General features: G+C 46.8%; 1 protein-coding gene across 1 annotated transcript in view; it reads left to right on the forward strand.

The window, feature by feature from the left end:
• Positions 1–24,767, forward strand: part of COL9A3 (collagen type IX alpha 3 chain) — a 40,055-nt gene that overhangs the window by 11,216 nt on the left and 4,072 nt on the right. The window contains exons 6-28 of the mRNA XM_075517215.1: positions 1,101–1,136; positions 1,748–1,771; positions 2,298–2,351; positions 3,026–3,079; positions 3,834–3,875; positions 5,266–5,322; positions 7,016–7,069; positions 7,549–7,602; positions 8,128–8,181; positions 8,951–9,004; positions 10,186–10,239; positions 10,684–10,737; positions 11,036–11,089; positions 11,692–11,745; positions 12,504–12,548; positions 13,534–13,587; positions 14,021–14,074; positions 17,633–17,686; positions 18,448–18,519; positions 22,079–22,114; positions 23,542–23,586; positions 24,157–24,189; positions 24,578–24,724. Coding sequence (XP_075373330.1) covers positions 1,101–1,136; positions 1,748–1,771; positions 2,298–2,351; positions 3,026–3,079; positions 3,834–3,875; positions 5,266–5,322; positions 7,016–7,069; positions 7,549–7,602; positions 8,128–8,181; positions 8,951–9,004; positions 10,186–10,239; positions 10,684–10,737; positions 11,036–11,089; positions 11,692–11,745; positions 12,504–12,548; positions 13,534–13,587; positions 14,021–14,074; positions 17,633–17,686; positions 18,448–18,519; positions 22,079–22,114; positions 23,542–23,586; positions 24,157–24,189; positions 24,578–24,724 — 1,239 coding nt within the window. The remainder of the gene's footprint in view (positions 1–1,100; positions 1,137–1,747; positions 1,772–2,297; positions 2,352–3,025; positions 3,080–3,833; positions 3,876–5,265; positions 5,323–7,015; positions 7,070–7,548; positions 7,603–8,127; positions 8,182–8,950; positions 9,005–10,185; positions 10,240–10,683; positions 10,738–11,035; positions 11,090–11,691; positions 11,746–12,503; positions 12,549–13,533; positions 13,588–14,020; positions 14,075–17,632; positions 17,687–18,447; positions 18,520–22,078; positions 22,115–23,541; positions 23,587–24,156; positions 24,190–24,577; positions 24,725–24,767) is intronic.

Genomic DNA, 24,767 nt, shown 5'->3' on the forward strand with positions numbered 1-24,767 from the left:
ATGACACTGGCATTTCTGCACCTCCACCACTTCTTTTTTTTTTTTTTTTCCCCCTTTCCTTTTGTTTTGCTTTTTAAAAGGAGAGACAAAATCGCTCTGATCTCATCAGCTGCCTGCCTCTGCTTTTCCTTTCCCCGTCGCAGCAACAGCTGTTTTCAGAGGAGGCTCTCGGACCCGAGAGCATCAGGCGGCAACGCACACCCGTTATCTCTTGGAGATACCTTAACAGCCGCTGGCCAAGGTCAAACCACTGCACTGGTTTTTGTTGTTCATTTTTATATTTCCATTTACTTTCTGATTCAGAATTACTACCTATAATTCATTTTACAGTCTGCTGGCCAGTGTTGGCATCTTTGCAACGCAACAAAGGGATTAAGAAGGTCGGTCTGTCTGTCTTGCTAGCTTTAGTTAAGCAGGAACCTAACAACTTCAAGAATTACTTAATTCTAATCTAAGACATAAGATCACCAAACTCTAGTCAAGCTTAAGAGTAAGAATGCAAATTGGGAAAAGGAGTTTGGGGATTTGCCAAGGAACGCTAGCGAAGAGGCAGAAGCTGCCAAATCTTTGTCTTTGCTTGAAGGGAAAATGTATGAATCAAGAAAACTCACTAGAACGAATCCAAATCTTATAAATAATTTCAGATAATTTAGTCACTGGATCTACAATATGAACGTATTATGAATGAGAATATTCAAATGGATGCCGTTCAATTTATGAACGTTTAGATATTCGTGGAGACTAATCTGAGGCCAGCTGGGACTTGCAGAAGTGTCTGTTTACATGTTTTAGTCTCTACTCTCTCTTGACCAGCAAATGGTGAAGAAAGTCACTGGGGCCAGTACTGAACATCCATCACCAGTATCTTAAAACATTCTTTAATCAAGTAATTAATCAGGAGTGACAGAGTCATTATCCATAAGTTTCTGTCCTTATATTTGTGAATTCAGCTGAGCATCTCCAGTTGCGTGCTGTTTCTGTACGACACCGCTGGAGTTTTCAAGCAAAGATTGGTGTCGAGGAGGGCAGGCATTGGTGTCTACCCATATGGAGGTTTCTGGTTTATCCCTGCTAATTTGCACTCTGTTTTATTCCTGTAGGGTGCATTAGGACCTGCCGGGCCACCTGGACCAGCTGTAAGTACCTCCTAGACCTGCATATGTAAAGATGGTGTGTAATATTATGCCAAAACCATCACCAAGACAAGACGGGAAGCCTTGTATCCCAAACAAAGGGATCAAAGCCTGACTGAGTGAAAATATTGTTTGAAGTGTTTAAATATGTATGCGTGACCTGCTCTGGTAACACAGAGCCTATTCTTAGTCTCTGAGATGTTAAAAGCAAGCCAGCTTGGGATAAAGACTAGCATATCAAATGCTATCAAAATTATTAGATGTTAGGTAATGTCTAATAAAAATGAAAAGGAAAAAAAAAGGAAAAGTAGATAAACTAGAATGTTGTCTTCATAAATGTCTGTGTCCCACTATCACGCCACTGTATGTGGCTTTACTTAGAGATGTCTCGTAGGTAACAGCGATGTAAAGGGAATACAAATTATTAGAGGCAACAAAAGGATTGATTAAGACTCCAGCTCTGCTCTGATTGCAAATTACAATAACTGGGGACAGGGGAGTGCTAAGGAAATTTAAAAGAAAAAAAAAATTAAGCAGCATTTTCTGAGGTTTGTTTTTTTTCCTGTATGTTCAGTTTCTAAGTGATCTTTTACTGTTTTAAATGTTGTTTCCAGGGCAAAGGACTACCAGGACCTCCGGTAAGTAATGAGGCTCTTTTTCAAAAAAGAGGTTTAAATTATTATATTAGCTTTATTGGATACCTTGAGTGTTACAAACCCACCCCAGGCCTTGGGTCCCTCTCCTGTGCCGGGCAAAGGGATGTGGAGTCCTGCAGGTTGGCAGCCTTGTTGTGGGTTTTTTATCCTTACCTTACCCCCAGGGAAGCTGGCAGTGGTGTAAATTCAAGGCACAGCAGCTTTCTAGTCACTGGAAGTGACCCATTCTGGGACAGCTTCTGCTCGGTGGTTTCCTGGAGCATCTCGGAGCTTGCTCTGTGTCAGAGGGGACGCAGATGTTGGCAACATGCGATGATGACAAGAATATGCTCCGTGGGAAGGTGGAGCAAAAAGAAAGACGTGCATTGATAAACTGATTGTCTGGGTGCACGATTGGGCTCCTCGGAGGGGTTAGACAAATGAGTACAGCCAGACTGTTTGTCTGCCCCGGGCTTTGGCGGCTATATGAGGTTGCCACGGGTGTAAGGATCTTCTCTCTGTTCAACAGGGGCCTCCAGGACCCAGTGGGCTCCCAGGTGGAAATGGATTTCGAGGTCCTCCTGTGAGTTTCTCCTACTGTTTGATCCCCATTTACTGAACGTGCCACAACCACAGAAGAATGAGGTTCATTTCTGGTCTCTTACCCCATTCTGGAAACGTGATGCACAAGACGCTACAAGCTCTGCAAATGCCCACGGGCAATGTTATTCCTTGTATCAGCTTGTGTAGGGTCACCCCAGTCAACCAGTGCAATGCCAAAGATGTGCAACTGCTTGCAGCCGTATCTTCCTTTACCAACTGTGAGTAAGGACAAAAGAGCAGCCAATGTCATGAGAACAGAGAATAGTTACCAGCTGGCATGTACTTTCAGCGTCCTCAAAAGAAGCTACTGCACAGAGTGGGTCTGATGTGAGGGAGCCCATTCTGCAGAAGCATACCATCATTTTTGGGTGCCCACAGCTCCACTGGAGAGGTACAGAGCCAGTGGAAGCAGGGATGCGGGTGCAGGCATACGTTCTTCTGTCCTAATCCCTGTACTTCCATATGCATCTGCTCTTCTCTTTGCAGTCATAGAAGCCTCTGCAGAAAGGAAGGCTGCAGTTTAGTCCCATTAGAGATATCTTGCCCCACATTCACAAATATGTAGTGGTATTTGGTAGCCACCCTTTCCCTCCCTTTTCATTTTCATTTAAATTATTAAGAAGGGGAATTCTTACTATTTTTCACTCTTTTTAGGGACCTTTTGGTCTGCCAGGATTCCCAGGGCCTCCTGGACCACCCGGACCTCCCGTAAGTTGAGACTTGCAAATAAACGTGAGAAAATTCCCATGGGGACTCCAGAATTTTCTTCTCTCTGCCAGAATGTGCGCGTTTTATTTGCTGCCATTGCCTCGAGCGCTCCTTTTCCAGGCTAAGTTTCAGCACGCCGTAAACACCGTGCCCCAAGGAGAGCGGTGACTTTTCACTGGCTGCACTTTGGCGTGTTGATTATCTCCTGTTTATTGTCTGTGCTGGGTGGGTGGGTGGAGGAACCCAATGGCATCCAGGCTTTACGGCATAGACGGATCGCAGGGCGGGCTTTCTGTTCTCTCAGGGTTTATGGCTGCTTGGATCACGATGTGTTCTTGTAGAGCTAGCGAGGGGGGCTTGAAACCAGCAAGTCCCTGTTTTGGGTTTGCTGCGGTATCTCTGCAGGGTTGGAGGGATAGGGAGGTCTTTCCCAAGGAACTTCCCTGGCCCAAAGGAGGGCCAGGCACAGCCGCTCTTCTCAAATTGCTGCTGCCTTCTCCTAAGGCTCAAGGCTCTTCCCCAAGCTCATCTATGCATCTCCAGAAGATAATTACACCCCTGACATGTCTGTTTTGAGGACTGGTGCTACTCGTAACGCTCTGGGTTCAGGGGCTGCATTTTATGCTGTGGGGCCAGGTATCTGCCTCCTGCTGATCCAGCCGAGCTGGGTCTGTAAAGTGCGTTTTCTAGAAACTGGATTTCCTCCTGGTGTTTGTCTTGATGTATTTAAAAGACCGCGTTTCATGAATTGCAGGGTCTTCCAGGCACCCTTCCCGATGGCGGTGGGGACCTTCAGGTAGGTTTTTCTTTACGTAGCATGAAAATATTTTTTGGTTTAATCCTTGATGTGACTTGCACTGTTCAGACCTGCAGACGTGGGTCTAAACTGCCGTACTGCAGGATGCGTAAGTGGTGCGTGCGTATTTACGAGACTGAAATGTTCTTTCAAGGAGGTAGATATGCTAGTGCTGATTTTTTTTTTCCCTTGATCTTTGCTTTCCAGTTTGCCTTCCAAAACGCAGGTTTTGCATACATTCTTCATTTACAAAATAACTTCAGCATTTGGTAAATGACAACAGCTTTTCATGCATCTGTTTCCAATCCTGCTTTGCAAGAGAAAAGGTCGTGCGTGTTGCACTGTTTATTTCCATGGATGGTGGCACCAGGTTCCTGTGGGCATATGCTTTGTTTAGACTTCCTTCCTTATGAGAAAGTCTTGATTCCTTTCTTTCAAGGGAATGAAAGGAGCGTTAAGTCCATGAACGATGGAAGTGACATTTCCAGATTTCGCAGCTGTTGTTGTGACAGCATCTTTGGTTTTCTAATTGGCATGCCCCAAAAAAGCTCAGAGTCAGTTTAGACTGCCTTATGGCAAGTCACATGGAAGTTAATAGAAAATGATGCTATTTCTGCAATTTTAATTTAAGTTACCCTGTGGAATATACTAGAAAATTAAATTCCTGCTACAGAGGTGTAGCCTGAGGTTTTATTAAAAGGAAAAAAACCAAACAAATGAAAGAAAAGCTGCAGAAGAAAATCTCGTTCCCTATTCATAGTTTTTAGAGTATGGCCTTTTAGGCCCCATTAAATTTCCATGCATGTTCTGATTTGTTCCCAGTCAAACCAGAGTTGCCACCAGGGGCTCGCCCACCCCTAGACATCTGCAGATACCAGCTTATTGGTATTTGGGTTAATTTTTTACAGGTCCCCTTCTGATAAACTCTAATGCTTGTCCTTGTTTCAGTTAGGTGAATTGTCTAATGGAAGTCAATAGAGGACAATGAATGCATAGAATTAAATACGTTCCTAATGACTTACAAGATACCCATCCAGCTTCACTAGGGAACTGTGGTTCTCCGCTATTTTGGACTGTGGACCACTGTCAGCCTTCAGAATTTTTCACAGTCCATGCAGGCATGCTCAAAGTGAAGCAGACCATTCATGGAGCATTATTTTGTGGGTTACTGGGGGCCTGAGGACCTGTTTAGGACCTCCTGCCATAGGGAAATGCCAGTGAATACATTATGCTATGAATGAATTAGATTTAGTGGGTTTAGAGCCAAAACCCACATGACCTTTTCTCCAAAACCCACATGACCTTTTCTCCTCTCCCTAGTAATGAAACCAGCTTCCCTGGATGCACTGCGTGTACTTGATAAACCCAAGAGCGTTTCTCTTTCTTGCAGTGCCCAGCTCTGTGCCCTCCGGGTCCTCCAGGTCCCCCAGGAATGCCAGGGTTCAAGGTAAGAACAATACCCCCTGCAGATACAAGGGTCTGTCTCCCAAAATAAATACCACTATGAACCCCTGGGATTAAACTGTTTATATACAGTACGCGTCTCCTGTAGGCTCCACACCTCTCCAAACCAGCCATGCATTTGCCTGGGCTTATGCTGTCGAAAGAGAAAACCCCTAATACAGCCAAACGTGAGACAAGAGGAGAACGAAGGGCCTGATCCTGCCCTCTGCGTGCTGTTTCCGCACTTGTAGCAAGAGCTGCTCTGCCACTGACCTCAGTCCTGCAAAGTGCCAGCAAAGCCCGTGGGCACTCTCCCTTCGCCTGCAGCAAGAGGCTTTGCATCCTCCCAGTAACTGCCTGCACTTACGGGCACGTTGCTTTGTGGCTCCATTCCTTGCAAGATTGCAGCCTTTGTCAGAAGGAAGATTTAACGACTGATTTTTGACTACGGCCGTTTATTCCTACAAATGAAATTTAACCCTTTGCATAGGGTGAGCACAAAGATTAAAACACCGTGCAAGCCTTGCGAGGCGCAACTGATGAACAGGAGCAAGCAGAGGACGGTGGTTCAGAGCTGCCTCGAGAACGATGTGCTGCCTTTTCAGACTTCAGAGAGCTGTAAAAAATCTCACCAGTTCTTACATTGTGCTCACAGACCCTGTACACACAGACATACACATAACTTACATGATAAAATACAATTTAATTGTCATTTTATACCCAGTGTAGCACCAGGCAGCTTTCTGTTTATGTTGTTTGATTCTGGTACATAAATTTTAGGTTGCAACCCTCAGGAAACCTCACTCAGCAGTTGAACATCTCCTCCTCTGTCCCCTCTCTGATTCACATGAATTCTGTGCCGTAGGTTACACTCCAGCAGTGAGCTGAAGTAATAAATTACTTGGGTTTTTTTAGCAGGATTTAGCAGAAGTTGGCAATGGGTGGAACATCTCCTGGGAAATGCTTTCAATTTCTCATGAACTGACCTTTTGCAGGTCTCTTTGGTCTCTGAGCTGAGTCATAAATATCATTAGAAATACACAATGTTTAGGGTATAACTATTCAAAATTCATAGCTTATGAAATGGAAAAACCTGTGAAGGTCTCCAATTACAATGCAAATGATGCACAGGACCTTTTGCGTGGTGAGGAATAACATCTGCCATGGCTGAAATTAGTCTGGGTCTCTCCCACAATAATAGGAAGGGAGCCAAAAAGCAAACTGAATCTGCGTTTATATAAAAGATTTCAGTGGGGCATCGATTGCTTTGCAAACTGGAGGACGCAGACATTAAAGATGACTTAAAAAGGGAGGTTAAAGAGACAGAATGGGGTTTCCAGAAGCGTCTCAGCCCCATTTTCAAAAGTGATGGGAACTGAGTTCCGGTCCCTGACCTGTAATTGAGAATTGCATCTGAAGACCTGTAGCCTAGTCTGACTGCAAGTCACTCTTGAAAATCAAATCTGGGCATTTCCTGAAACTAGATCAGTTCTGATACAATGATACCTACCCCAGGAATGGTGCGTGGCCAGTTAACCCCAGAAGTGACCTCCGTTCACAGTGACGGCACGCGTGTAGATTATTTTCCCAGTAAGTTGTTTGTGTTGTGTGGGTTTAGGTCTTACAGCTATCTCACAAAATTTAAATTTTGAAACAAGACTGTACTGAATGTGAATAATTGGAGCTCTTATTTCTAGGGACACACTGGTCACAAAGGAGAACCTGGTGAAATAGGAAAAGAAGGAGAAAAGGTAAACTTCAGTTCAAGAGGGGCGAGGGAGGATTTTTCTCTTTAAAAGCACCATAACAAATAGTTTCTTCAAGAAGACAGGGAGAAATGAGGCAATTGGCTGAACAACAAGGAGAAGTTACTATGACTGAAGTGCATTGGCTTCCATTGCTCTGCGTGGATGACTGTGTGCTAATACTTGAAGAAAATTCATCTTCCCAATAATCGTAATGTTAAGATCAGTTCAATAAGTTAACACCTATTGTTTCACATGCAGGGATGTCAGCTCAGGAAAAAAGCCCTGCATTAATCACTCGGGTAAACTCCTGACTGATCAAGTGTTCTTGCACGTAGAAGAAATTGCCTATAAGTAGAAGCAAATTCTGAAGCAGAAATCTGAGTGGGAGGGAGCTCAAGGAGAAATAAGATGGGAAGGTCCCATCTTTGGGTTGGCAGGCTCATGCTGTCTCGCCCTTTGTCTAATTATTTTTTCTCTCCCAGGGCAACCCTGGCCCTCCTGGTCCTCCGGGCGTTCCCGGCAGCGTTGGCCTGCAGGTAACACCTACTCATCAGACCGGTTCCCATGACCTTTTTACTGCGAAACTCAACGGTGCCATCGATCATTTTGCATTATGCAAACAGCTCTTGCCTCTGCGTAATAACAGATGTGGAAGTTGATGCTGGTAAAAAACCAAATCATGCTGGTTTCCATGAGCTTTAATTCAGGTCCAGCTTTTGGTACCTCACCTTGGATGAGACATCCAGGTGATAGCCACTGCCTCGCTGGTACTCCAGTAGAGCCCTGGACACCTTTTGGATGGATCTGAGGCTGAGCTCTGGCGGGTGGGCTGGGGCGAGCAGGCACTCTGAACGCACGTCTGCGTGGGGTCTCCAGTGTCACTTGCTCGGAGGCCGTCACCGAAGGGGAAGATGTCTTGTTGGTGCATCAGAAGGCTGAGCTTTCTGCCGTTCTTCACTGTTTCTTAATGTTTTCTCTGTTGATGAGTTGCGACATCATGCTGTTCTGCCATTCTATGTTTAACAGCGATTGGGTTTTATCTGATTTGTTTTCTTAATTAGGGCCCAAGAGGACTAAGAGGCCTCCCTGGTCCAATGGGTCCGGCTGGTGACAGAGTAAGAAAAACCTTCTTCTGATTCCCCCCCACCCCTCCACCATGAGTTTTTCTTGTGCAAGGTCCAGGTGGCCAAAGTAACTTGTCCTTACTGAAGACCACTGGGGAACTTGTAAAGATGCAAAGTGCAGGCTCTTTCCTGCGCCCCCCACGCAGAACAACCTTCCAAAGGCAGGAGGAGTCTACGTACGTGAGGGGTTGACAGGAACAGGCCCAGTGTCGATTTAAGCAATCAGACAAGACGGACAAAGTGCTGTCCCTGCAGGACTGACAAGGCTAAAGAATCTTGCAAAAAAAACCCCAAACCTGAGAAATGTTTCATGAACGTTTCACTTTCTGTTCTGTCTCTTTACCAGAAAAAGCTAAAGAATCACTGGTGGACAAAGATTTTCAGGACATGAAAAGTCTGCTCAGTGAGAACAGGCTCAATCTCTAGGTCATCGTGGCTTTGGACTTTTGCCCAGGTCCCTTGACCATTGCCCTAGAGGATGAATGGTTTTAAATTTGATAAAGTCATGCATTTATTTAGGAACAAGTGTGTTATCGAGGCCATGAATGATATCAGCTTATCACGGAGATAATGGTGGGGAGATCCAAAGTAAAAACCTGCTTGTTCAGAGGGGGATCTTTTGCAAGACTGTATTGTAAGCTAGCCAGAACTAATGGGGTGTCTTTCCAGGGCTTTGTGTGTTTTCTTACATCGCGGTATAAGGTGGGGATACTGTTACTTCATCCTCTGCCAACCACGGCGTTACAATGATGTATTGCAGGGTGACATCGGTTTCAGAGGACCACCTGGAATCCCAGGACCTCCAGGGAAAGCCGTACGTATCTACTTCTCAGCATCTCTGTGGCCCTGCCTTACGCAACCAAAGCCTAAAGTTTATCCCTTTTGCACTAAACTCTGCTTGCCAGTGAACAGGAGGAGTGTGCTGACCATCTCCATCAGATTATTCCCTTTGCCTTTTCCCCTCCAGTTAAAGCAATGTGACTTCACCTGACCCAGATCTCATGAGGTCTTTCCCTCAGTCATGCCCCATGCCAGAATAAGTTCACCGCATTGCCATTGCTCTCTGGCCTTCACTGCTCTTCCCTGAGCATCAGCAGCTGTGAGCAAGCACTTGAGAAGAGCATCTGTGTTGTTCTTGGGAAGGAGAGTTTTGGGGAAGAATCAGTAGGTGCTGTCCTGAGCTTACATCCTTTGAGCCTGGTCTATTCCCAAGTGCCCACAGCTTGCAAGGACTTTTGCTACAAGCAGAAATAGTCGTGTATTAAAGGTGCAGCCCTCATCCTTTTGCAGAGCTCCGGGGTGAAGTGTAGGAGAACACAGAACCTGCACGCTTAGCCGCGGTCAGACCCCTGTACCCTCCTTACTGTGCCCAAATATGAGACGAGAGCTGCATCTGCAGCATTATGGCCTCTCTAAGAGCATTTTTCCACTGGGCTGCCACCCAGTCTCTCCTTTGTGTGGATAATTTGACATCCACTTTATAGCAGACACCTTTGCCTGTCTACACGAGCCAACACACCACAATCTGCGTTGTCCCCGAGGCAGTACCACCCTCTGGGGACCCCTCCCTAGTCTTTGCAATTATAGAAGAAATTCATCTAAACTAAAATAAAATGAGGTGTTTACTGTCCACCAAACATTTAATTACGCCAAGCAGGATCTAGACAGTAAATATTAAAGTTTTTCTCCTACTCTGTTTCTGATTAAAGAAAATGCTTCGTTAAATGAAGGGGAAGACGGTCTCTGCCCCGATGGATTGTTGGCAAAGTCCCTGGTGCAGTTCATCTGTGCATCAGGAATTACAAAGCGTAACTGAGAAAGGGCGGCCGAGCTCCTAGGGGAATGTGTATGCTCACGCCTCTGCTAACGCCAGCGAACAGCACAAAAACCCCATTTCATTTCATTCATTCAAACTTCATCATTTACACCCTCGAAACATTAGTTTTTGTCACTGTGCGATGAAGATGCTTAATGACTTTTCCTCCTCTGTCATAGGGAGACCAAGGAAACAAAGGACCTCAAGGATTCAGGGGGCCCAAAGGGGATACTGTAAGTGCACTAAAACACCCATCTGCTCCACTTTTGGATGTGACATTCGAAGGAGTCTGTTTGACAGGTTTATTGTGGCTTGTCCCCACCTTGGTTTATTTGAAAGGGAGGTGAAAGGGGATCAAAGTATTCGTCTCAAAGTTTAAGTCTTATTAGAGATGCCGAAGTAATAAGATGCCTAAGTGCTTCTTACAGCCTAGAGCACAGGGATCAGATCTTGCATCTCCATCCCTTGAAACAATCAAGAATTTTCCCAGATGCTGCAGCCAGCATTAGATCAGTTTTCTGGTGTGTCCTAAAAGAACTTCCATACCTATATGAACAGGACAGGAGCCAGCACAAACTGAATGAAATGTCCCTACAGAGTTTGAGTATTATCTTTGTTGACTGATTGTTCTTAAGGATCGTGTCCTGGATAACGCAGGATTTATTGTTGATTTCTAGGGTCGACCTGGACCAAAAGGAAACCCAGGGGCTCGTGGACTCATAGGAGAACCTGTAAGTCAATTAAATAGGATGCAGGTCTCACTGTTGTCTTGCTTGCAGATGATGAGATAAAACACGATAGGAAAAAACTTGCATCTTACAGTCTTTGCTATCAAACTTCTGCTCTGTGGGTCTCTGTAACCTTCAGTGTAACCCCAGTTGGACTAAACCCTAGTTGTACTGCTCTTAATGAAAAACCTCCCCGTACAACTGGAGCTGGACCCATTGCTGAAAGGTTCCTTGATGTGAATGTATTTTGCAAACCACAGAGTCTCCTCATAACCGTAACCTGCGTTGTGCACGGTTGCAGGGCATGCCTGGCAAGGATGGACGGGATGGAGCTCCTGGACTCGATGGTGAGAAGGTTTGTAAAGTCCTACTTAAACACTGTAGGAGAGATCTCTGTTAGTGTCCCATGTGTGTTGCAAAGCTACCGATGCTTGTCAAGAAAGAGCATGGCTGGAAAGCTTTTGCTTCTGAAGAGTTTTTCAATAGCGTAACTAGTGATGAAAAGTGAAGTTGCTTCTATTAATTAATCCCAAGGAAATTCCCTAAAAAAAGATGCGCATATGGGCCATGCCTGTATGATCTGAACTCAGCTGTGCCCCTGTACTTAGTAGTTCCTGTTGGCTGACTCTGGGCCTTCAGAGATGCCTTCTCAGAGCTGTCGGGAGAGACATCGGTTTCTTTTAAATGCCTGTAGACAAAGCGTTGTCAGGTGCTAGTTGCCTGGTTATTGAACGGTTGTCCCGCAGGAACACGGACCGTGTGCTGCCAAGGAAGGCTGGGAGCTGCAAGGGCACTAGGGACAGCGGGTGCCCGCCTCCTGTAGACACAACGGGCTCTGGGTCCTGCACACGTAGGGAGGGAGAATATTACAAATGCCTCTTTGGGAACGCGTCCCCTACCTGTGTCGGACCATTTTCCAGTCGCAGAGGGTCTCTCCTAACCTCTCGATATCCACAGGGTGATGCAGCTCCCATGGGTGCTCCTGGAGAGAAGGGGCCAAACGGACTCCCCGTGAGTATGGCAGCAGGACCTGTCGCCTTCGGGGTGGTAGAGCAGCGTGGCCTGCGTACAGAGATTGTTCCTGGGGAGAGGGGAGGTTCGTTTTGTGTGTTGTCTCACAAGGGGCCCCCTTTAAGCCAAGAGGAAATGCACCTTTCCCACCATATAAGCAGGGGAGCAGCGTACAAGACGCAACGGACAATATCTGGAGTAGCACCAAATATTAATACAGTAATACCCTGGCTTTTGGCCCCTCCGGCTCTGTTTAAAATTTACATTTGAGAGGGATTTTCTCATTCGCATCCCAGTGACGTGCATCCCTTATGCAGGGGGGTAAGATCTGGGATGCAAATGACCATAATTCCACAATAGCCTGAGCCCCGTCCCTGGCTTACTAGTGTTCATTGGCAAAACGTTTCATCTCTCCAGTCTTCCAACTATTTAAACAGAGGTAGAGTATTCCTTTCTTCCTCTCTTACAGAATATTTTTAACACTTCTGGAGAGAGGTTTCTGCTGTGCAAAATGTTGCTGCTGCTGCTCTATTTGTATATTCCTCCTCTTTGTTCTAATTGTCAAGGATTAGTGTACGTAGAGCTGCTAGCGCAGTGAACAAGAGGGAAATTGAAGCCATAATTTTCATGGGGAAAGCTGCAGAAATGTAAATCCTCCATTGCTTCAAGCAAACATTCCTCCTTGTATGTCAAATCAGACCAGAATAACAAATGAACTCCACTTCTTCTGACATTGCTTTAATATTCTTTTTTTTCAGGGACTGCCTGGAAGAGCAGGTATTAAAGGCTCGAAGGGTGAACCAGTAAGTGAATCTCTCTAATGATGGGTTCTGGTGCGGAAGCTACTAAACTTGTCGCGGCAAGGCTTTTCAGCTTTTGGGGATTGGTGCCCACAAGCAAACCCTGGGAGGACTTACCCCGAAGGGCTGGCGTCGGTGTCCCTGCCAGGGCTGGGTTCCCCTGGCACTGAGGAGCGGGCATTAGGTACGATGACTGAGGTGGCCCTGCTCTTGCTGAGCCGGCTCTTGCACCTGGTTCAGTGAAGACGTAGCAGATACACAGGAGAGTCGTCAGTGGTTCAGTAAACCTCAGGAGGAAGCGTTCCCCCTTTTGTCAAAGTCCCAAAAGCAAGCTTCGTCTTTGGGAATCAGAAGGCTGAGCATCTGCAAGCAGGAGCAGGATTCTCTCATCCTGCCTTTTGGAGGCTTTCCCCCCACCTCGGGAGAAAAGCTTCCACAGAGCTTTAGACTGGCACCTGCCTGTGAGATAAAAGAAAATCTCAGACAGACCTAAGCAGTCCAGCACAAAGCTGTTCTGGAAAGCGTCTTTTTTTTTCTGTCCCTCCCCTTCCTTTCTGAATTTTGCCCTCTCCACCTACATCATTATTCTTGCTAATCCTTATGCATGAGAGCACGCTGCAGGAAGGCGTTTCTCCTTGCGCAGAGGTGGTGCAGGAATGAATGAAACGGGGTGTCCTGAGCATGCCTCCAAAGGCGCATCCCTGTCTCACCTGCCCACTTCAGCCCGAGATGGGATACGGTGGCACTGCCCTGGGGCTGGCAGCCCTCCCTAGTCACTGGTCCCAGGCCGGGATGTACCCCTCCCCTGTTCTTTAAATGCCTGTTGTTGAGAGTTTTGTCATCTTGCTCTTAAAACTGTGGAAGTTTAATACCGTTTTTATTTCCTGATCCAGGTTTTAACTCCCTCCCTCCGTTTGTTGCTCTAGGTAGGGCAGAAATGACTCTCTGAAGTTATGCCCTAACTGAGCGTGTGTGTTCTCCTCTGCAGGGCAGTCCTGGAGAGATGGGAGAGGCAGGTCCCTCTGGAGAGCCAGGCATCCCTGTACGTATCCCCATCATTTACACTTATCATGAGATCCGCTGAGTGTGTTTTAAACCAAGCTGCAAAGCCGGAGCTCGCATGCTGCTTCCCTGCCCGCGTAACGCTTTTAGTAACGCGTTAGGTGCCGTGCTGCCCGCAACGCGTGCGAGCCCACGCTGATGAGCACTCCCAGGCAGCCCCACGCTTGCGTGGAGCTCCCAGCGAGCGCGACGCGAGCCGGCTGGGTGGTCACCTCCGTGCACGGACACCGTGCTGCAGCACAGGTCAAAGCCCACCACGGCAGGCGGTGGGACCTAGCGGATGGGGCAGCGGGGCAGGGAGTTTGGGATTGAAATAGGCTGGGATCCGGGAGTAGATTCCAGCTCTGCAGCGGATTGGGAAGGGTGGATTTGTGGTTCCTAAATGGCTCGGCTGACTTTGGTGTTATTGCCAGGGCGATGTTGGTATTCCTGGTGAGAGAGGTCTGCCGGGACCCAGAGGAGCAACTGTAAGTACAACGCTGCTTGTAAATCAAATAGCTACCAAAATGGCGTTCAGTACCTGGGATTACTCTCTGGATAAAATAAAAGGCCACATTCTCTCTTGGTATTGTCTCTGGGGAGTTTTGGCAGCAGAGGAATTACTCCCCCATAAGTGGGTCAGATCCTGCTCTCACTGACAGCTCCGTGCGAATGCAAAGTGATTCATCCCGTTCATCCCGTGCAAAGTGATTCATCCCATGGCAAAGCAAGCTGCAGTTGTCCAAGAGGTTTGTGGAGCTGCCACAGTCACCCAGGAGAGACTGGGCAGTCAGCAGTTCCCTGATTAGGCAGTAATAATAAGGCTCAGCTTGTGCTGAACGCGAGTCATTCGTGAAGCAAAACTCCTGTTAAGTTATCGCACTGTACATTGCCACCAGCACATGAAACATGAAATCCTTCCCATTCCTGTATCGCTTTCCTTGGAGCAGTAGAGGTTCTCTGCGAAACCTGAAGCTGTACAAGCAGCAAAACTGGAAAGCCTGCGCGTTGTCACGGTGAATGACAGGGGCTTGAAAAGTGTTAAAAGGTTTGTAGACCTGTTGGGCATCTCTTGCCTTTCTTGCACATACTTGCATGCTTTTCCCGACTGCTTGAAAATGCCCCAAAGTTCACAACCATTCGGTGGGTGCAACGCCAGAGCGGTTTTCAGGTGGGGAATCTGTTCACACATTTCCTTCTCCCCCCCAGTACTGCAGCAGCGTTATCTTGCTGGGAGCTTGTAGGTATGAGCCCCTAGGAAACAAAACCCCAGGCACAGCTCTAGCAGTTTTCGCTTTTACTCTGTGAACTGACAACTTCTTGAAACTTCTGAGTCCTCAATGGAGCATCTTGTTCCTGCTTTCATTGCATTCCCTGCATCGTCTCAGAGCCTGAGAAATAAAAAGCTGCAGGAGTTGCCACGCAAACCTGAAAATAACTGCATGGCTGCCTGTTGTGTCCCTGCTGAATAGCGGAGATGATAAATGATATCGGGCTGATAAAAACCTGATTTTGTTCACACTACTAAAAATGCTAAGATACCTTTAATTTTGTCACCCCCCAACTTGTGCTGCCATTGTGGTTGGACCTGACCTTCCAGTGGTTTTGTTGGGCTTTTTTTCTTCTTTTCCCCTCTTAATCTCATTTTGAAATCCAGAAGCCTAACATGATTTCTGGTATGTGCCACTTGGAAGAAATTGAACTGTATGATGATTTATTGTTTGTGAGCAGCTGCTCTTTAAACTTCCAAGGAGAGGGAAATCAGCCTTAGAAATAAACTAAATTAATAATGTTTGCTTTTATGTCTGCAATTTTTCATCAAAATAGCTGGCCTCACAAAAGGTATCGTATTATTATAGCCAAAAATCAAATGCAGTAGAGCTAATTGCATTGGTGCAGACTTCTGCCATGGATGCAATAGGAGACGAACCCATATTTATTTCTAACCTGAGTTTCTGATTTCTGATTTGTGTTGTTAGAGTCCTGGTTTATATGAAATGTAGTTAAGCCTGGGCTATACTGAAAGTTGCAGGATTCATCTAGTGTTGAGACTGTTTGGCCCAAAACAATTTGACTTTGTTTAGCACAGCATACCAAGGGTTTCTTCCCATTCAGAGGCTGTTAGGTTCTATCAGGTCCCACCACTTTTAAAGGCACCGGCACAGCGGTCTCATTTTTGATGCAATTTAATGTAACTTTCCTAGAGCTCTGTATTTATAACTCTCTAAGTTCCTCACTGAATTACAAGCAGAAAATAGAACTGGAAACGGCAACCACAAGAATACCTGAGCAGTTCTCTAGCTTTTTGAAGACGCTGCTGCTTTATTTCAGCAGATGGGCTCCTTCTCCTGGGCAGACCCTGGTTTCTGCACAAGGTTACAGCCGTGCTGATCTCGAGGGCCAGGCGGAGATGAGGGCGACTGGTTTAGATCGTACATTGAGTCACGCATCACACGAGGATTTCCTCTTCACGATGACGAGAAAAAATTATGAGAGAGAGTGGATGTTCAGATACCAGGGAGAAGTTGTAGGGCTAACAATTAGGGGAAAAAATACTTAAGGAAAAAAATACAGATGCCGTTTTAACACAGGGCCCCCCTGCCCTCGCACTCCAGCAGGCAGCTGGTTTCTTAGGTACGTTGGACGGTCCGTGCTGAGTGAGCCTCTGCCTGCGGCGGCCAGTTTGAAGTTTGTTTGTGTCCCTTAATGCTACACAGCATTATATATAGCAGAGACAGCATCTATCCAGCAGAGACAGCTGTGGAAGGAGAGAAAGCTGGAGTCCCACCTTGTGACAGCAGTTTGCCCAAGGCATCTATTTCAAGAAGACACTTTACAAAATGGGATTTAGGTGCCTAAATTACTTAGGGTTTTTTTCGCCTAAGATCTTTATCGCATATGTGATCTTTCTCAGTAGGAAGCAACAGAGACTCCTAATGGCAATGTTCGTGTTCTGTCTAGTGAGCCGGGCTCTTAAAAGCACCTGCACTAACAGCAAAAGAGACTGCCTTTTTCTATATTGCTGGTACAAAGTACGTCCAAGCAAGTGGATGCAATCGCTGGTTTTCATGTCCAAGTGCTTGCAGCCCATGTTTTACAGTAGTTTCTTGCAGAACTGGATCAATTAAAAGTGTAATGTTGGGATAGCAGATCCCCTTTAATGTATATTGTCTATGCTCTGTCATGCTTCTACCTTTTGCTGTCACTGATCTTTACGGCTTATGAGTGTGATCTGTCATTAAGCGTTAATATGTTATTGTGGTTTAACCCCAGCCAGCAACTAAGCCCCCCCCAGCCCCTCGCTCACTCCCCCGCGGTGGGATGGGGGATGCAACCAGAAGAGTAAAAGTGAGAAAACTTGTAAAACAGTTTAATAGGGAAAGCAAAAGCCGTGCACGCAAGCAAAGCGAAGCAAGGAATTCCTTCACTCCTTCCCAGGGGCAGGCAGGGGTTCAGCCATCTCCAGGACAGCAGGGCTCCAGCACGCGGAACGGTGACTTGGGAAGACAAACGCCATCACTCCCAACGTCCCCCCCCTTCCCTCTTCTTCCCCAGCTTTCTATGCTGAGCATGAGGCCATATGGTATGGAATGTCCCTTTGGGCAGTTGGGGTCAGCTGTCCTGGCCGTGTCCCCTCCCAGCTCCTTGTGCACCTGGCAGAGCCTGGGAAGCTGAAAAGTCCTTGATTTATTATAAGCACTGCTCAGCAACAACTAAAACATCCCTGGGTTATCAACACTGTTTCCAGCACAAATCCGAAACGTAGCCCTATGCCAGCCACTATAAAGAAAACTAACTATCTCGGCTGAAACCAGCACATATATACAAATAAGCATTTCTGTTAAAAATAATGAATAAAGCTCAGTAAACACCAAGCACCACTTCACAGTGGCTCATCAGGTTCATCGGCAAAGCCACCGGGCAAAGTATGCTGCAGTACAGAACTGCACGCTCGCTCTCTGTTAGAAGTGAGCCGATTTAATTACACAAGTGACTTACCTGGCCCTGAATTTTCTCCTTACCAAAGCTTATCTTTCTCTTTTCAGGGCCCACTTGGTCTTCAAGGCCCGATGGGAGCCCCTGGTGTCAGAGGTTTCCAGGTCGGTACACTGACAAGGGTAATTTAATGTGCGTTGTGTTTAGGCAAGCCGCTTTTCTGCAAACCTCTGGCAAGACAAGTGTGCGATGGCAACAAGTGATAGGAAGAAATGTCTTTCTACTTGCCAGAACCAGGCTGGCACCGTTATTAACGTAGTACAGCAGAAAGACCATAAGGCCAGATAAGCTGTCTGCTGGAACAATTTATATTTAGTATTTGTTTGCAGAAGAAGGGTTTGAGTTTGACCTACGTAAAGACAACTTAATTTCTCCTTGATCTAGAGCCCCCAGCCTGTATGTCTTCGGTGAACTCCTCTTCCCTTCTGCCGCACTGGGGGCTCTCATATTGCTTGCTCCCCTCTCCAAGGGAGCGTTCACAACCACTCTCCATTCCCCAGTGAAACTGGCTGAAAACCAGTGTAGGGTGCTACCTCCCGAGAGCATCGCTTGGTCGGGAGTCACAGATGTGATTTCGTTAGCGAAAGGCCTGGGCCAGCCAAAGGCTGGAGCACTTTGGCAGCGTGGCTGACCTCGGTGCGCAGCGTGGTGGGGCAGAAGTTGGAGAGCGCTGTGGTACGACCAGCGCGAGTGGTACCAGCGGTCGGCATGCTGGTCCTGGGGGGGGGAAGGAGAGAGGAGATCGAAGACAAATTTTGACTTTTTTGAACGTGTTATGGAGACTGGGGAACTTTGGGGATGTGAAGATATGCAGGGTTTCTTGACGCTGTAAGCTGTAGCGCTTTCTTTTTTGTTTTCCTAACAGGGTCCCAAAGGTGCCAGTGGGGAGCCTGGCCTTCCTGGTCCAACTGGAATTCGTGGAGAGTTAGGTGACAGGGTAAGGAGACGAGCATTTGTAACTAATTCCTGTTTGGGAGATGTGAAATTAGGGCATAATGGGGCCCCCAAACAGGGTGCAGCTGATGCCACCCCAGCAAAGGCAAGCAGGCTTGGTAGGAGGTGGGTACGCTGGGCGTCACAGTCCGTCCTCTGCGGCTGCTGCGTGCCCGAGACGGCCCCTACGGCGGGTAGCGGCGTTCCTGCATCCTGGCGCTCGTCTGTTTCTGTCCCTGTTCAGAAACTCACGCTACTTTTAGATAGGATGGATTGTTTAAAAGAGGCTTTGGGGTCCTATCCTAGCCAGAATAGACACTTGTTTGGGTTTTTTTCCCTGCTCTGTATGCTGGTTTCACCAAAGCCTTGCTCCCCACGAGCACAGGAGAGCTGATTCACGCATTGTTGTTATTCAGATGCTTGATTGGGGTTTCTGGGTTTTTTTAAATTATAGTTTGCTCAGTGATTTTTCTTTCTGAACAGCGACACACCTGGGCCCCACACCTCAGAATAAACGCAACTTTTTATTTAAATGAATTCATTCTCATTTAAAAGAAGCCAGCAGGGTAAAGCGAACGACATTTGTTCAGGGCTTGCAGGAGAACAGTAGCTGTGTGTTCGCCGGCTCCCTCGACTCCAGCTTTAAGGTGAAGTTTCTGTGTAAGCAATCGCGGCGGCACCGCGGGGATTTCACAATGGCTCTTCTGTGCCGGCTCCAGGCAGGTTTAAAAAAGCCTCTTGGAGGGACTGTGAGCCTGGAAGTGTGAAACAGGAGGGTTATTGTGGAGCCGTGGGGTCCTGACTGCACTCAGGGCTTCACTGCGGTGAAAAAAGATACGTTCGGAGGGGAAGAGGCCCCTGCACAGAGCAGCCGAGTATCCAGAGAGCTGCTCTGAGCAGAGGGAGAGAAAATTTTATACCTAAAGCAAAAAAAACCCCAAAACTCTAGGTTTTATTTCTGGCTCTGAAGTTAAGTGTAGTTACGCTAAGATGTAATTGTTGGTTGTTTCTTAACGCCCCAGCTCATCAAGAGCTTTCCCCAGGAAAGCATGCTGTAGCAGGTTTGGGTAACACTGGAGACTTTCCACCTCCACGTACGCAGCTGGTACTCGGCGTCAGTTCCGTCCGTCCCCCGTCCCCCCGGTGTCGGTGACAGCCACGTGTGCCCACAGTCCCCCTGCAAGCGGGCAGCGCCGGGGGCTGCAGCAATCAGCGCTGCGAGTGTCCACGCCTATTCCTGGGCACAAGATTTGGGCTGGGAAGACCCTAAAACCTCAGACCGTGTCTTTATAGCCTAAACAAACAGCCTTTGCTGCTGAGGGTGACGGCATCTGCTGGGGGTGGACAAAAGCGCAGCAGATACTGCCCTGCGGTTGCTTTACTGGCAAACCAGCCTGCCGGTCCGGACGTGTATAGAGAGGAGAACCGCAAATACAGGATCAATGCCGTTCCACCGTCCCAGCTGCAGCTAACCCAGCATGCTCTCTTGAAATCAATTATGGCGCTTTTTTTCTTAAAAAGGAAAAAAAAAAAAAAGAAAATTCCTGCAAGCCTGAGTTAAGAGGTACTGATACGCTTTTTCACAGTCCTTGGACTGACTGGGGCCAGGAATATAAACCAGTATACCAGTGTTATTTTCTGGCATGACAAATACAAGAGGTTTAGCGCGTTTGACCGTAAGATACAAAACAGCGTTGAGACGATATATAAACCACCTTGTTGGAGTGGGATATTGGGAAGAGGAAGGATTTGGCTGTTATTGCTGACTGAGGTAGCAATAGGCAAATATTTTTCCTAAGGATTTTTGTTATGATCAAATTCCCGAGGATTCTGGATGCCGGCAGCCATGTGGGGCAGTGTCTCCCTCAGCTCCATGCTGGCATCACTGGATGCTTGGCCAAAAATGTTGTGTTTAACTGACAGGGTGACACAAACGTGAGGACGGCCGGTGGACGTGGAGCTGGTGGTCCTAAAGTCCTGTCACTTGCTCCTGCTGCTAGGAATTACTACTGCTGTGAATTACACAGTTTTGAATCAAAATCTTTTGGGCTAAGCTTTTCTTTAGGGGACTGTTCCTCGCAGGACAGAGTCTTTGGTGACTAAGCTGTGTTTTATTGCCATAAACTTTCATGGAGCTTTGGGACTCTGTGAAGTTGGAGGTATAAATCTAGATGATAACGTTCAGAAAAGAATATATCACCTTTGCCACTGGCAGACGTAAAATAGGAGTTATGAATAGCCGCAGCCATTCTTGCATTTCCACATTACGTTGTCTGTTTTGCTGAGAATTATTTTTTCTTTAATAGAAATCCCTCCCTTTTTTTAACTTGCTCAGTGCTTGACTTGAACAAAATGACATGTCCTTATTATTTGTGTTTGTCCTTCTCTAAGATTCTGTTCTGCTGAGCCATCTCCAGATCTAGTTATTAAAAAAGATCAGTTTGCAGGTGCCAGATTGACGAATGTGCTGTAGAAATCCTGTTTTGAAGAGTAAAAGGGTCGAAGATGTAGATTTTGCAGTAGAGAAAAAATTCTGGGGTTCTCTTGAACTCCTCGTTGGCTTTGCTAACTGGACCCAAAGTCACAGAATAGGGCTGACAGTGTCTCGCTCCTCTCTGTGAACGCCAGGTAGATAGAGTTAAAGTTGGAAGGATTTTTCAAGTTGCCTGAATTCTTCCTAGGGTGACAATCAGTTCATCATCTAAATGTATTTTATTCCTGTGGCCGTGTTGTTCTGTGAATCTAAAAGTCAGGAGGTTCAAGATTCAAAGTCTAACTCTAAATCCCCAGGAAAACTGACAGGCTAATAAAGCCTTGAAAAACCATCCTGACTTTTTGCCCTTGTGGTACAAAAATGTTCGTGTCCCTTTTACACCATGAGTAAATTCAATCTCCTTCTCACATCTTCAGGTGTGAAAGGCAGAGATCAATCGCCCACCAGTCTCATCCTGGACCTCGTCCTTTAATTTGTGAATTTGTAAAATTGCTGTTTCGGTCCTGATAGCGAGATGACAATGATGAAAAACAGAGGAGCAGAAGCAAAACAAGAGTTCCTGCCCCTGGGATGGATGTGAAAGATGACTTTTGTGAGACAGGTTTTAAAGACTAGGATTAAAAGCACAGAATTCATTTTAGTTTTATTGAGGAGATTGAGGAGGATGGTATGAAAAAGGCCGGTGTAGATAACCCGTGTCAGGCAGGTGGGGAGCAGCGCATTGCCCAGCCATGTCAAGAAAGTCTCTCTGGTCTGGCTGGATGAGGACTTGGTGGGCAGAAGACCACCAGGCCTGCGTGGGGAGGTCCTGCTTGGTCTGGCAGCTGCTCTGCGCTGTAGGCAAGAGGCCTGAGAAGCTGTCCTACAACACAAACCGGTGACTGTAGAGAGTGCTACACGACTAGCAAGGACGCTTAAAATCTCTTCTTGTTTCTAAGAAGTATGAATGAGATTTGGTCCCTCCTACTTGGCAGTTGGGAGGCTAATTCCCAACCCCTTGCTGCGCCAGGAATTCACAGGAAAATAAGAGTTTGAGCTCATTTGCCTTCTTTTTTTCACTTCTTCTCAGGGTCCTACTGGTGCTCCTGGTCCCAAAGGTAACCAGGTAAGTGATAACTTCCATGCTGTAGTCAGCAGAGGCATTTAAACCGTACCTTAGGCACAGCCTTTGACAGCACAAACTGCTTTTCCTCCCTCAAATGAAAATATTCTGGAGCAGGCACCAACAAAACCCTCTTTGGTCCCGTTTTTCCTGCATTGGCGAAAGAGATGTAGTCTGTTCTAAGGGAGACACATGACAATGCTGTGATAAAAATGCCAGACTCTTGCTGTTTATTTTGTAATCACGAGGTATGCCGTATATGAGCTCCTCGCATCATATTCCTCCCGAATTAAGTTCAGAAGCGCAGCTTTTCACTGAACATCATGTGTCTGATGAAGAGGATTTGTCCTAGCCTCAAAGCTTGGTAGACTAATAGACTAATTTAATCTTTTACTTTTTGCTGCTTAACTTCCATAGTTGGATTAATCGCAGCGATGACATTTTGAGCCAGTTTTCATCACATACGTGACTTTCATTAATGCATGACTCTGTTTTTGCAGAAAATGAGTGCTTTTCCAGCAAGCGTTGCTTGTTTTGTTTACCAGTGTCAGTGTCTGTGTGGTCCCTGTTTTGTTGCTAAGGGAAAGACCAACCTAACCTGCATTTCTCTTGAAATAACTTCTTCTCTAAAGCCATATAGTCCCCGTAACAATGTTCGTTATCTGCTCTAATTGCCGTTTATTAAACCAGCTCTGCTGCAGAGCGTTCGGCACGGGAAGCGCTGCCGGCAGATTGCAGCGATTCGTGTTGCCCCCAGCGATGCTCGAATTGCACACGCTGCTGCTGGCTTAATGGAGGTGATCAGCAAATTGATGCTCCTTGTCACAGCTAGTAAAATTAATGTCACCAGAGCTTTAGCCACCCTTATGTTGGGGTCCCCAGATGGAGTGGAGAGGGATGGTCCTCACCAAGTGATGGATCACTTCTGTTTAAGGGTGGGATGAAGCTGTTCTGCAGATGACTCTTCCACTGAGGAAGCCTACAGGACACAGTTACGCTGGACACTGAACATTCAGCTGTCATTGCAAATGCACATTTTCTGTGAGACCCAGAGCTGGGGAACCTGAAATTTAGATTCCCTGTAAGAGAAATCCCAATGCCAGCCTGTGGGTGTCTTTCATGGCCACCCCATCAAGGCTCTCATCTGTATGAATTCAGCTTTTCATCCAAGTACCAGCTTGTTGCAAAGGGCACCTAGTCCTCGTACAAGTTGCCTTGCACCACGAGTGCCGTGGTCAGCAGGCAAACAGCTACTGTAGAGTTCAGCTTTGGGAAGAGAGAAATTCCTCTTGCTGGAGCAGCTGTATAAGCTGCCAAGTGCCCCCGTCTCCCTTAGGAGCTGAGGTTATCCAAGTCTCAGAGTGAGCCTTATTGGCAATAATCTTTGTGCACCAATAGGTGCAGTGATAATTCTGGTATCTCACTTTCAGGGCATTGCTGGAGCAGATGGCCTCCCAGGTGACAAAGGAGAACTGGTAGGTGTCCTTAAATTCCATAGAATTGACGCCTCAAGTAACAGATAGGTCTAGAGAACCATGTATCAAGAACTAATATGGTCAGTCAGAATTAACCATCCAAGAGCTCCAACCCTGATGGCTGCAAAAAGAAGGCAACCCAAGTCTTTCCGCCACCGTATTCATAGTGTGCATCAGCTCTCCTCTTGTCTTCAGGAAGCACCAGCTAGCCAGTGTGGCCTTTGCAGAACCGTGGCGTATCAGCACTCATTTGTCATTTTGCTCCTCAGAGCGGTCAACGTTGCTCTGTCCACAGGGGGTCTGGTCCATCTCAAGAAGCAGCCAGGTTGCCTGGACCTGCATTCAGCATCGGTACCCAGGGCAAGTCTTGGCGTCAGAGTCCTCTCCCTCTTGTGCCAGGGCTGAATCTGGTCTCCAGCATCCTGTTATCATTCCTGGCCCCTTTGCTAGAAAAGCCCATTAGGTGCCACGTACATGTCATCGTGGCTTCCTGGAGCTTGCGAGATTTGACTTTAGATGTGCATTTTCTGAATGGATCATTCTTTCTTATTTCCCTTTTCTTTCTAACAGGGTCCCTTTGGTCCCCCCGGCCGAAAAGGAGAGGTATGTGTTGGACATTACGGGCTCATGCCAAGAAAGGTTTGGGAGTAAACATGCTTATCACATCTTTCGATGATGCATCTCCACAAACTATGTTCTGGCATCGTTTCCTAGAAGCATGCTTTCTTCATGCTATAAAATCTATGACAATGGCAATTTTTTGTGGCATTCAAAACATTCAGATGTGTTTGATAATTTTGCTGCAGCAAGGACTCCTATTATCATGACCTATATATGCAAAACCATGCATACGATGTAAGAAATGTCCATGGTCAGCCAGATCAGTTAGGGAAACCTAAAGAAAGGCTTAACTAATCCCCCTGAGAAAAGAATGGACCATGTCTTCTGTTTTAAAGTGTTTTGGTCTTTTTTTTTTTCTTCTTCATTACAGCCAGGAAAAAGAGGAGAACTTGGTCCAAAAGGTGTCCAAGGACCTAATGGGACAGCTGGAGTACCAGGGATCCCAGGACATCCAGGGCCCATGGGCCATCAGGGGGAGCAGGGCATTCCTGGCATCACAGGAAAACCTGGGCCTCCTGTAAGTATTTTCTGCTTCTGGGGCGCAGTCAAGGAGTCTCTGA

The sequence above is a fragment of the Mycteria americana genome, chromosome 14 (assembly GCF_035582795.1).
Source record: "Mycteria americana isolate JAX WOST 10 ecotype Jacksonville Zoo and Gardens chromosome 14, USCA_MyAme_1.0, whole genome shotgun sequence".
Classification (NCBI taxonomy): Eukaryota; Metazoa; Chordata; class Aves; order Ciconiiformes; family Ciconiidae; genus Mycteria; species Mycteria americana.